The 13,639-nt window shown below is 43.1% G+C and overlaps 1 protein-coding gene and 1 pseudogene across 3 annotated transcripts in view; one reads left to right on the forward strand and one right to left on the reverse strand.

Moving 5' to 3' along the window:
* Window positions 1-13,639, reverse strand: part of CUNH10orf76 (chromosome unknown C10orf76 homolog) — a 210,232-nt gene that overhangs the window by 185,633 nt on the left and 10,960 nt on the right. For all 3 annotated transcript variants that reach the window (XM_023715517.1, XM_023715518.1, XM_004631461.2), the window contains exons 2-5: window positions 7,671-7,783; window positions 6,265-6,321; window positions 6,008-6,154; window positions 2,899-3,006 (exon numbers count right to left, since the gene is read on the reverse strand). In XM_023715517.1, coding sequence (XP_023571285.1) covers window positions 2,899-3,006; window positions 6,008-6,154; window positions 6,265-6,321; window positions 7,671-7,772 — 414 coding nt within the window. In that variant the 5' untranslated portion in view covers window positions 7,773-7,783. The remainder of the gene's footprint in view (window positions 1-2,898; window positions 3,007-6,007; window positions 6,155-6,264; window positions 6,322-7,670; window positions 7,784-13,639) is intronic.
* Window positions 4,404-4,498, forward strand: LOC111816860 (annotated as a pseudogene).

Genomic DNA, 13,639 nt, shown 5'->3' on the forward strand with positions numbered 1-13,639 from the left:
AAAAAAAAAAAAAAGACAGCTATCCCCTTTCTAAAGCAAAGCAAATAGGGAAGAACAGATGCAGAAGAAATGAATTCCACTTTGGACATATCCAGAGGTATTTATGGGATGTGTAAGTGAATTACAAATCTTGTTTACAGAATACACAACCTGACGAGATGCTAAGGCTAAAGATAGTTAATAGTCATCTGTACACAGGTTGTAATTAAAACTAAGACAATAAAGTATTGTATTATGATATATATGTGGATTGTAAGAGGCCAAAATTAAAACATGACAATAGGCATTAAATCTTGGTGTATACATAACTGTATATTAATAACTTTTTTGTAACCTAAGCACTATAGAATGCTTTGATATCAGCAAACTTTTTTATTTTCCTTTCTTCCCCCATCATTTGAGACCAGTTCTTGCATGATCACTATGTAGCTCAGGCTGGTCTAAAACAAGAAATCCTATAGCCTCAGCCTCCTGAATAACTGGACTTGTAAGCAGGCAGCTGGAACTATACCCAGTCAGAATATTTTTTCTTGTGGGTACTACAGATTGAGCCTAGGAATTCAGATAGAGCTACATCCCTAGCACAATTTTTATTTTTTATTTAGAGATAGGGTCTTGTTAAGGTCACCCAAAATCATCCCAGGCCTCAAACTCACAATGACCTGCATGATTCAGTCTTCTGAATGCTGGAATTATAGGTGTGCACACCACACCTGGCTGATTTCTTAAATTTAGTAAGTGACAGGAGTCTAGTTTTACAAAGGTCTTACTAGAATGAAATTCAGGCTGCTCCTCCCTTTCTGCTCTTGCTGCTTTTGCTGTCTTCCACTGCCATGAACTATTGTTGCTCTTTGCCATGTGCCACTTTGCCCTGGAGCCAGCTGAGTATGAACGATGAACGAAACTTCCACAAACTGTGAGCTAAATAAATCTTTCCCTTGAGACCAGGGAGACAGCTCAGCCGTCTAAGCACCTGCCTGGCAAGTGCAAGGACCCAGGTTCAATCTCCATTACCACATGCCATGCCAGCCCCAGAACACTGGGCAGGCCATGCCTGCCACCAAAACTAGGCATGGTGGCACATGCCTGCAATCTCAGCACTGGGGAGGCTGAGACAGGAGGATCACTAGGAGTCCCAGCTGTGTAGTGAGACCATGTACCAAATAAATAAATAAATAAATTTTAAAACTAAAAGATGAGCTGGTGAGATGGCTCAGTGGTCTAAAGCACCTACTTAGAACAAGCTAAGCTAAGCAAAGCACAGGGACCGCGGTTCAATCCCCCAGCACCACATGCCAGCCAGCCCCGCCCCCTGGTGGGCTGAGCTGGCCACACACACACTAAATAAATTAATAGATTAAAAAAAAAAAAAAGATAATACCAGATAGTAGACACAAAACTTTAAGCTAGTGTGGTATTATGTGTCTGTAGCTTCACAGACTTGGAAGTAAGGAAAGAGAATCACTATAGCCTGAGTTTGAAACCAGTATGGGTCTAAAACTCAACAGGAATAAAACTCAAAAATAAAAAACAAAAGAGAAGGGCTCAGGAGATGGCTCAGTAGAATAAGCACTTGCCTGGCAAGTGCAAGGGCCTGAGTTCAATCCCCAGTTCCACAAAAAAAAAAAAAAAAAAGAAATGTAGATGAAAAACAAAAGAGAAGCAGAATGTGGTGGCACACTACATTCTCACTACATGAGGCCAGCACTCTAGGAGGCTGAGGCAGGAAGATCACAAGTTCAAATCCAGCCTGGGCAATTTAACAACTCAGTGATTACCAATAAAATCTGATTGAAAAACAAAGGTGTTTAATAAATGTTAAATAAAAATGCACTAAAAAACAAATAAATAAAAATGTACTGAACCTTTAAAGAAAGATACTGTCTCAAAATTTAAGAGATGTATGTAGTAGAGATGTATGTAGTTCAATGGGAAGACCATGGATCTAATCTCCAATACTACAAAACAAAATTTTAATAGGGCTGGTGGCATTTGGGGGGTCTTGTTTTGTTTTCTAGGGTTTTGTTTTGTTTCTTGAGACAGGGTCTTGTTCTGTAGCTCAGGTAGGCCTCAAACTCACAGCAATCCACCTGTCTCAGCTCCCTGAGTGCTGGTATTACAGGCATGCACCACCATGCCTGTCTAGGAGATGTATTCTAGTAGTAGACTGTTTGCCTAGTATTTTCAAAGCCCTGTGTTAAATCCCCAGAACCACTAAAGAGCTTTTAAAGTCATTCTATGTTAACTTGTTATACAATTTATTGAGTTTCCTCAGTGCTCACATGAATGTATGATCATATTACAAATAAACTGTCAGGGGGCTGGAGAGATGGCTCAGTGGTCTAAAGCACGTACTTAGAACAAGCTTGGCAAGGCATCAGGGACTGCGGTTCAATGCCCCAGCACCACATGCCAGCCAGCCCCGCCCCCTGGTGGGCTGAGCTGGCCACACACACACACCACACTCTCTCTCTCTCTCTCTCTCTCTCTCTCTCTCTCTCTCAAATAAATAAAAATAAAAATAAATAAAAATAAAAAAATAATCTCTAAAAAACAAATAAACTGTCAGGTCTTTGTTTTGGGTTTTTTTGTGGTTTTTTTTGTTTGTTTGTTTGTTTGTTTTTTTGGTGGAATCGGGGATTGAACTCAGACCCTTGTGCTGGCCAGGGAAGCACTTATTCCACTGAGCCTTCTCCCCGGCCCTAAACTGTCAGGTCTTTTAACATGTAGGAAAAAGATGCTTCACTTCATATTTGAATTTAAGTTTTTCCTTTAAGACAAACACAACTGCTATATAAACATATGCAAAGTCAAGGCAAATTCCACCATCTCTCTACCAGCCTCTAAGCCCAGCAGCCCTCAGCGAGGCCATGGGGCAGCCCAGAGTGCCCGCCTCACCTCCATGCACAGCTCTGCCCTGTCGAAGCCCATCAGCATGTTGATGGTGTCAAACCCAGACGTAGGCTTCTTCTTCTGATGCACTCCACGGATAAGGGCACACAAGGTCTGCAGAGGCAAGAGGAAGAATTCTTTCCAGGAAGAAGTCTCAAACTGGAAAAGCCCTAGGTCTGGGATCTCACATCCAGCCTCAATATCTTCTGCTTACATAGCTGATCTTTAATTTCTGTTATAATGTGGTTCAAAACAGTCTGAGGCTTAGCCTGTGCAAAACCTAAAAATTAAAGGGGGACAGCAACTTTGACTACTGTCATGTAACTTTTTTTTTTTTGAGATGGGGGTCCCACCCATGCAGTTCTTGTGCTCACTTTTGTAGCCTCCAAATTGGTTTCGAACTCACAGTGATCTTCCTGTCTCAACCTCCTGAGTGCTGGGATTACAGGCATGCACTACCATGCTCAGTTCTAAGCTGGTGTTGCACTCCATGTTCCAGGGATGGCATGGCATGCAGGTCAGAGGACTGAACTCAGGACTTTGTGCTTGCTCGGCAGGTATTTATGCCTCTGAGCTATCTCTCTAACCCCCTTGCCACCTTTTTTCTTGTTTTTTGGTCAATCTTCTTCAAAATTGCACTGCAGAAAAAGAGACTAAATAGTAATATTCTAAATAAAAATTTAAAAAGGATAGTAGACCCACTGTAGGGGTACACCCCTGTGATCTCAGCACCCAGGAGGCTGAGGCAGGAGGACTGCAGGGAGTTCCAGGCCAGTGAACTACACAGCAAGGTGCTCTCAAAAAAACCTAAATAAATACACAAATAAAATTAAAAATAGCTCCTGATGGGATTGGTAGAGGTTTTCTTTACTTAAAATTAGCAATGATAGCATGTTTATAATCCCAGAACCCTTGGAGCCCAACCCATACAGCTTAGTTGAGAGTGTCTCTCAAATTAAAATATTAAAGCCAGGCATGGTGGTGCACACCTGTAATCCCTGGACTCAGGAGGCTGAGGCAGGTGGATCATTGTGAGTTCAAGACCACTGGGCTACCAGCTGGACTACCAGGCTGAGCTCAAGGCCAGCCTGAACTGCATAGTGAGACCCTATCTCAAAAAGATCAAAAACAGGGGCCGGGGAGATGACTCCGTGGAATAAATGTTTCCCTGGCAAGCACAAGGGCCTGAGTTCAATCCCTGGTTCTGCAAAAAAGAAAAAAAGATCAAAAACATAAAAAAGGGGCCGGGGAGATAGCTTGGTAGAATAAGTGCTTGCCTGGCAAGTGCAAGGGCCTGAGTTCAATCCCTGGTTCCGCCAAAAAATAAATAAATAAATAAAACAATAAAATAGGAAGTGCCAGGGATATAGCTCAGTGGCATTGCACCTGCCCAGTAAGTGCAAGGTCCTGGGTTCAATTCTGAATACACACATACATATATACATACATACATACAGTGGGGGTTGAGGGTGTAGCTCAGAACAAAGACCCTGAGAGCTATTCAATCCTCCTTGCTTCAGCAGCATATATACTAAAATTAGATATAGAGAAGATTATCATGCTTCCTATGCAAGGATGACAAATTTGTGGAACATTCCATATTTAAAAAAGAAAAAGTAATAACAATTAATTTTAGTATTTACATTGTAATGTTAGCATCTTGGTAGTGATTTTTTAGTAATTATAACATGGAAGTCCCTAGAGGTTAATAACCAACTGCTTCAAATCCTAACCAACTGTTTTCCACAGCCATCTCCTACTTACTGGCTGTGAGAGCTGAACACATCGACTTTCTAGTGGGTCAGTTTTCTCATCTATAAAGTAGGGGTAACAGTAATAGTGTCCCCTTTATAGAGATGTTGTGAAGTTCTCTGAATACCCTGAAGCACTTAAGAGTAGTCCCCATATCTTTTTTAAAGCTCAACAACTATCAGCTGTCCTAGTAACGTACTACATTTTTAGAAGTGATCAAGTGACTTACGATCAACTATTTCCACTGAAATAAAATAGTATACAACTCATGCCCCTTCAATGAGTCACTGTAATTAATGAAAATACAATTCCAACATTCAACTTTCATTGAATTCCTACTCTACAACTCAAAATATGGAACACACTATACCAAAGGTTAAAAAAAAACATAAGATAAATAATATATATGTTTTTGGAATATCAACCTAAACGGTAGTAATTATTCTTGATGCTATGAGGCAGTAATCTCAGCACTTTAGTAAGTGGAAGCAGGATCTCAAGCCCAGCCTGGGCAACTTAGCAAAATCCTCTCTCAAAGTAAAACATAAAAAAAGACCAGCAAAAAAAAAAAAAAAAGGACTAGCAATGTACCCTAGTGCAAAGGCCCAGGTTCAATCCCTAGTACCAAAAACAAAAGAAAAACGATGAGAGAAAAATATGTACCATGTACAGGTACAAATTCTCCATGATGAATGTGATCATTATATACACATAAAATGTACCAATAAAATCTGATTATAATCAAAAAGATAAAGATGGGAAAATTGAGCTGGGCTGGGTGACACAGACAAGGTAAGGTATCAAATGCAGGGCTTTGCCTATACCAGGCAAGCCCTCCACCACTCAGCGACATCCCCAGACCAGATGACACTAGAAAAAGTTATACAGATGAACAAGATCAAGCATTAATATGTTTTTAAAAGGAGATGGCTAAACATGACAAAAATAATTGATGAACTTTTAAAAAAAGAAAAGGGGGCCGGGGAGATGGCTCAGTAGAATAAGTGCTTCCCTGGCAAGCGCAAGGATCTGAGTTCAATCCCTGCTTCTGCAAAAAAAAAAAAAAAAAGAAGAAGAAGCTACTTATATAAATCAGTGACACTGTGCTTGCCAGGGTTTGATTCCTGGTACAAAAAGAAGAGGAAACCTCATACCTAAGGGCAACTCTAGGCTCCTCAGATTGCAGCAGATGGTTATAATTGCTTTGTCCTGCTAAACCAGACTTCCCCAGGGGCCAGGGAGATGGCTCAGTGGAATAAGTGCTTGCCTGGCAAGCCCAAGTGTCTGAGTTCAATCCCTGGTTCCGCAAAAAAAATAAAATAAAATAAATAAACCAGACTTCCCCAGGGTCCCAGCCTTATACCTGCAGCGCATTCACAACTCGAATTGGATGTTCCTCTCCCAGAGCCTGAATGCAGTGTTGAAATAAGCAATTAACATTGTCCTTGATCTTCATTAACTCCTCACCATCAAGAGACTCCAGCTTGCCTTCCAAGTACTCTAAATTCACCTGCCAACGAGATAGTAAGGGCCTGAGCACATTTTTCCTATAGCCCTGGAACACGGGCTGTGGCTGGCAATCTTCTTACCAAAAAACACACAGTCACCACCACATCTCACCTTCATGAGGAAGAGCTCTTCCCAGAACCGAGGACTGCATTTACTGGGGTCTTCTGTCTGAAATAAAAAAAAATCACCATGTCTAACATGAAGAATAATACACATAATCAACTTTATCTTCCAAAATTCATTTTGAAAATGTTGGTCATCTTAAACCACTTTAATAAGAGAACAATTTTGGGAGAAGGGGCTGTTCTTTAATAGAGGACAATGTGCACAAATATTTGTTTCTGCATCAAAAGTTAAATAGTGAGGCTGGGTGTGCTGACATACAATCTCAGCACTTGGGAGGCTGAAGCAGGAGGATCACCACAAGTTTGAGGTCAGCCTGGGCTACATGATGAGTTCAAGGCCAGCCTGAACTACACAGCAAGACCTCACCTAAAAAAAGATATTCAAGAAGGAAACTTCCTCAGACTTCCTCCCTCCTCCAAGATGACCTGTTTTTTCTTTTTTGTTTGTTTTGGTTTGGTTTTTTTAATGTATCTAGTACAGGGTCTACAAGGTCTCACTACACAGACTGGACTCCTAGTAATTCCCCTGTTCTCAACCTCCCAAGAGCTGGGATTACAGGTGCACACCACCTCGCTGTCTCAATTGCCATCTCGGCGTGCCCTGGGGGAGGGGCCAGCACAGCAAGCTGGGGATCAAATTCCAGTCACTGTGCCCTGCCTAAGCAGGCACTTTAGTGTGCTGAACTATCTGGCAGGCCCTGTTTTTTGGGTATTTTAGGGGAGGTTTATTTTTTGGTTTTTTTGGTGCCAAGGACAGAATCTAGGGCTTCCAGTTTGCTAGGCAAGCATTCTACCACTGAGCCAAATCATCCCCAGCCCCACTCCTCCCAGCTATAAGAACATCCCTACCTGGCCCGCCAGATAGCTCAGCGGATTAAAGCACCTGCTTAGGCTGAACACAGCGACCAGGGTTCAATCCCTGGGATGCAGCACTGACCCCAACCCTGGGACAAGCTGAGACAGTGATTGAGACTGGGCATGGTGGCACCCACCTATAATCCCAGCACTTGGGAGACTAAAAACAGAAGGACTGGACCGGGGAGATAGCACTGTAGAATAAGCGCCTGCCTGGCAAGCGCAGCGTCCTGAGTTCAATTTCCACTACTGCAAAAAGAAATTAAAAAAAAAAAAAAAAAAAAGATAACTATGAGTCTAATCTGTGTAGTGAAACCCTGTAGACCCTGTACTAAATACAAAAAGAAAGAACAACCCCAACAGTCTACATTAATACACAATCATATACCTACCATGAGTGTTCACTGCTGTCCTTGAGCTTGCTACCTCCTTCCTTCCCTCTTTCTCCTCCCCACTTGCCCTGGGTAAACTAGAAGGTAGCAAGCAGTCCTGCTTTGGACTCAGCAACCATGAGGTATGACAAGTTCCAGGCCTTACCATGAAGATTTCATCATACATCAGCACCACTTTTTCCTTCAGTGGTTTTTTGGAGGCTGAAGATTTCCGGAGCAAACCTCCCCGTTTTTCTATCTGGGCCATGGTTAGACAACCTGTGGAGGAAAAAAGTCACATTTTAGGGCAATGAAAAGAATCTACAGAGTATATGTGGATCTGGTGGAAACGGGTCATTACCCATTCGTCCAACCCACAAATATACAACACCAAGGAACATGAGGAAGTGCAAGCTTATCGGTCACAACAAATGCTACTGGAGCAGAGAGTGTTGTTGGAGGAGGCTATGGGTTTGTAGACAGACGCAAGGAACATACAGAATCCTCCCCGACGCAAAACAGCTCTTAAACATATGAACTCTTTAAAAATGAGAAGAAAGCCAGCCAATGACAGCATCAGGAGTCTATCGAAATACTTCTCACTGGGAAGAAAAATGACAACAACCACACTATAGATCTTGTGCATCTGTCCAACACCCCCTCCTCGGGCAGGCAACGTCAAGGTTTAAATCATGCTTTGGCCTACAGTACAACACATTTTACATCCCTAAAGTGTGCCAGCGGACAAGGCTGAAAGCAGATCCAAAGCAAACAGAAAAGTGTAACTAGCTCCATCTATAATGGGGCTGGCCATATATCTGAGGTTGATAGAAGGAAGGCTGCAAGGCACACACAGCTCTCAGACTGACAGTGGAGTTAAATTTCAAGTATTGATCGAGCTTAGGCCCATTAAGGCAGGAAGTGTGCTGCAGACTAATGTGCTTATCGATTTTCCCCAAAGTAAATAGGGCCTCATCACTGCAAAGTACTTGGCCTTCACTGCCTCATAAATCACACTGCACTTGACTGTCTAAAAATTCCTCTAAAAAGAGACCCAAGGCAGAAAATAACAGTTGAGAAGCCAAAAATTAAATCTTATTTAAAATAACTAAATATAATACCGAACTACTTTCCAGTTTAACCCTATATATTTTTTTTTAAACATTTATTTATTTATTGTGTGTGTGTGTGTGTGTGTGTGTGGCCAGCTCAACCCACCAGGGGGCGGGGCTGGCTGGCATATGGTGCTGGGGGATCGAACCGCAGTCCCTGTGCTTTGCTAAGCTTGTTTCAAGTAGGTGCTTTAGACCACTGAGCCATCTCGCCAGCCCCTAACCCTATATATTTGCAATCCTAGTTTGGATCAGTTTTCAACATACCTTTCAATTCTGCATAAAAGGAGTCCTATGAATCAGGTTCAGATCTCCTAGTCTTGCTTCAAGAAATTCTCCCCTGCCCACCAGGAGAACCTTGACATCCCACAGGTCTTGAGGATTGAACTCAGGACTTTGCACTTGCCAGGCAAGCACTTACTCTACTGAGCTATCTCCTCGGCCCGAAGTCCCACAGGTCTTGACTGTGGATTTACACATCTTCACTCACCTCCCAGAGCCTCTCATTAACCAAGCTCTCTCTCTTTCTTAAATCCTAACCTCTGGATGTGAAATGTAAGGTAATCTAGTGAAAACTACAGAGCTAAGGAGGACCTGGATTTTACCTCTACATAAATCTGAAGCAGCACAATTAATTTTGCCCCTGACTTTTGGAAAACACCTTTTAAATCAAAGTCAAAATTTTGTTTATGGAAGAGACATATCCAAAGTATAAAAGTTTCTATCTTAGATGTCATCTAATATAGCCAAAAAAGGAAATTTACCTTTGAGCACAAAATGTTTCCCTGACTGAATATTACACACCTTTTTCTTTTTGTTTGAGATAGGTTCTCACTACATATTTCAGGCTGACCTCAAATTTGTGGAATTCCTTTGCCACAGCCTCTTGAGTGTTTGAATTACAGGTGTGCACCACTACACCCAGCACACTGTTTCTAATGTAAGTGCCTGACTCACGCTAAATGTTCACAAATTGTTCACAGGCAATTCTGAAATAAACTGGGGGGAAACAGTTGTGGTGGGGCATACCTGTGATCCCAGCCCTGAGGAGGCTGAGGCAGGAGGATTATTCTAAATTCAAGGCCAGAGTGAGCTACATAGCACGATTCTATCATAGGTCCTAAATCAGATCTAAAATTTTAGTAAGGGCTACCCCTATGAATTTTCACTAATCCTTCAAATTCTCTTATGGCCTAGAGAAAACTAAAGGGGAAAAAAATAACAGGAAAAAAAAAAAAAAAAACCAGAAGACTTTTTCATACAACTTACAGTACAGATCATGCCTTTGCCTTAGCCTCCATTCAAAACATTCCTGTGTCCTTAAAATAGGATGTCAAGAGAAAGATGTTCTTATCTAGAGAAAATAAACTGGAAACCAAGAGGACCCCACTGACATTAACTCAAAAGCTGGGCAGCTCTCAGCTCGGTGGACGTAGACCTTGCCCTTGCTGGCTGCAGTCGGTTGGTTAGCAGGCACAGAGGAACAGCGCAAGCCCCAGAATGTGAAAAGCACATGTTTACAAACACCCTCCTCTGAGGATTTATAATTGGGTTACAGCTAATCAATGCCCGCCCAAATCTAATCAACTCTGTTCCACAATCAATACTTTCTAATAAGCAAGCAGTAATAGGAGAGGAGGAAAAAAAAAATTCCAAAGCACACTACCACACTCCTCTTTCACCACTCTCCTTCATTCAGGGCAGGGGAGATCCAGTCACTCCCAAGGAAGGCAGGCTGCACACTGCACCGGGCCGCTGCAGCAGCTGCCTCTGCACCAGCTCCCTCCTGAGGGCCCGGGCACAGTGCTAACTGGCAGGGCAGGAAACTGTTGCACACCGTAAGGTCAAGGGAATCTTTCCATCCTGCTGGTCCCTGCTTCTTCCTAAAACCCTTCACCATACCAGCTCAGGGAAGAGCTGCAAGACTCAAGGAGCCAGTGCAAAGACCTCCCAGTCAGCAGTGCATGCGCAGTCACTGTGCTCCTGTCTCTTCAGTTAAAAGGAGGCGGGAACCGTGCTGGTGGCTCAAACTTGTATCCCAACTCTGGGAGGCTGAAGCAGAAAGATCACAAAATCAAACCCAGCCAATTCAGCAAGACCCAATCTCAAAATTTAAAAAGGGTGGAGATACATTCAGTGTGAAAGCCCTGGGCTCAGTCCTCAGTGGAGGAAAAAGAATGAGCAAAAACATACAGTGGAGGGCCGGGGAGATGGCTCAGTAGAATAAGCGCTTCCCTGGCAAGCGCAAGGGCCGGAGTTCAATCCCCGGTTCCACAAAGAAAAAGAACAGAGTGAAAAGCAGGAACTGAAAGGGAGGCAGGGAGGGAGGGAGTGAAAGAGAGAGAAAGAGGGAAAGAGGGAGGGAGAAACAAGGAAGAAAGGGAAGAAACAAGTCAGATGTGGTGGTACACCTCTGTAATATCAACCCTCAGGGGGCTGAGGCAGTATCACCAACCAGTTCAAGGCCAGCCTGGGATATATGGTAAGTTCAAGGCCAGTCTGAACCACATAGCAGGACCCTGTCTCAAAAAAATAACAACAACAAAATGGGGCTGGTGAGATAGCTCAGTGGTCTAAAGCGCCTACTTAGAGCAAGCTTAGCAAAGCACAGGGACCACGGTTCAATCCCCCAGCACCACATGCCAGCCAGCCCCGCCCCCTGGTGGGCTGAGCTGACCACACACACACACACATACACACACACGCAAACATAAATTAAAAAAATTAATTAAAAATTACAAATAGGGCTGGTGAGATGGCTCGGTGGTCTAAAGCACCTACTTAGAGCAAGCTTAGCAAAGCACAGGGACCACGGTTCAATCCCCCAGCACCACATGCCAGCCAGCCCCACCCCCTGGTGGGCAAGTGCTTTAGTCCGCTGAGCTATCGAGCCAGCCCTCATAAGGTACATCAAGTGTACCAATAAAATTAATTTTTAAAATCCCATGCCCCTATAATCCCAGCACTCCGAGGCCAAGGCAGGAGGCTCACTGAGAGTTCAAGACCAGTCTGAACTACATAGTGAGACCCTGTCTTAAAAAGACTAAATAAAGTAAAACCCCCTAAAGGTAAATGAAGCTCCTCCCCTTAATGCTAGGGACATACCCAAGGGCTCTCTACATCCCCAACCCTTTTTCTAAGGATCTCACTAAATTGCTGAATTACTTAGGCTGGGCTTGAATTTTCACTCCTCTTGCCACAGCCTCCCAAACAGCTTGAATTTTACTTTTATTTTTTTGTGGAACCAGGGATTGAACTCAGGCCCTTGTGCAGCCCTTGAATTTTATATATAATGGTCACACTCATCACAAGGAATTTGTATCTGTATGTAATATTGCCCTCCCCTTGTTTCCATTTGTTTTTCTTGTTCCTTCTTTCTTTTCCCTGTCCCCTTCCTTTATCCGCCCCCCCCCCCTTTTCTTAATGTATTTGGTACAATACAGCTCTGACTCTTAGCAATCTTGTTTTCAGCCCCCCCTGGGCCTCCACGCCTGGTCTTGGGGGTAAGCCCAGCACAGCACGTGGTGCCTGGGATATGTCCCTGCACTTGCCTAAGCAGGTGCTTAGTGCATTGAGCTATCTCACGGCACCCCCCACCCCACCTTTTTTTTTTTTTTTTTTTTTTTTTTTTTTTTAGCAGAACCATCAATTGAACTCAGGCCCTTGCACTTGCCAGGGAAGCACTTATTCTACTAAGCCATCTCCCCATCCCCTTGTTCTCCTTATTTGAACACTTTCTTCCCATTTCCCAATAATTATTACATATTGTAGTCCTTACACTTGGTTTCTCACACCAGAAAAATAAGCAGTACTTAAACATGTGTAGGGCAGGCGCGACAGCTCAGCAGCATAAACATGTGCCTGGAAAACTCAAGGTCCCGAGTTCAACTTACTTCACCTAAGAATATGGTCTCAAGGTACATCTAGCTAAAAATGTCTCACACCTCTCCATCTTTATGGCAGAGTGGTACGCTAGTGTTTTTTGTTTTTTTTTTTTTAATCTTTATCCATTCACTGGTTGCTGGGCATTTGGGCTGTTTCCAAGACTTAGCTATTACTGTGCTGACCACATAGCTCAGCAGATTATGGAACCTGTTTAGGCAGATGCAGGGATTAGGGGTTCGATCCCAAGTCTGCTGAGACTGGGCGAATGAGACTGGGCACGGTGAGGCATGCCTGTGATCTCTGCGCTTGGGACGCTGAAAAACAGGAAGAATCACTCTGAGTCAGATCTGTGTAGTGAGACTCTGTACTAAATACACTAAAAAAAAAAAAAAAAGACTTCGCTATTACTAACTGTGCTGTTATAAACATGCCTGGGCATGCATCACTGTGGTGTGATGCTTTTAACTCTTCTAGGAAATACCCAGAAGAGGAGTAGCTGGGTCAAATGAAACCTCTAGTATTTTCCAGGAATCTCCACTCTGATTTCCACAATGGCTGCACCTGTCTACACTCCCTCCAACAGCAGAAGAGGGTTTCTTTCTCCTCACAGCTCCACCAACATTTCTTATTGCTTTCTTGATAACAGCCACTTCTTAAGGAACAAGATAGAATCTCAGCATTGCTTTAATTTGTATTTCTCCAATAACCGTGATGTTCAACATTTTCTAATTTTTTTTAAAACCTTTATTTATTTGGTACAGGGTCTTCACTACACATTTCGGACTGCAGCTTGGACTGGTAGTGATCCTCATCTCAGTCTCTCCAGCATGGGATCACTGGAGTGCACTACCACGCCCAGGGCTCCAGGGCCGGCACGGCACGCAGTACCAGGGATCAAACCCAGGTTCTTGTGCTTGCCATGCAGGCGCTTAGACTACCAAGCTATCTCTCCAGCCCAATTTTTCATTTCTGCCTCATCTAAGAAGTGTATTCATTTCTAATGGTGTTTGTAAGTAGGATCACAAGTCTGCATCTTGTACAGCAATTAACCACTGAGAAGAATGTATGCAGTGTATTATTTGTTGAAACTGTACTTTCGATTTGATTTGAAACTGTCTCATTGCTATGTTTATCAATA

The sequence above is a fragment of the Octodon degus genome, unplaced genomic scaffold (assembly GCF_000260255.1).
Source record: "Octodon degus isolate 3935 unplaced genomic scaffold, OctDeg1.0 scaffold00042, whole genome shotgun sequence".
NCBI classification, from domain to species: domain Eukaryota; kingdom Metazoa; phylum Chordata; class Mammalia; order Rodentia; family Octodontidae; genus Octodon; species Octodon degus.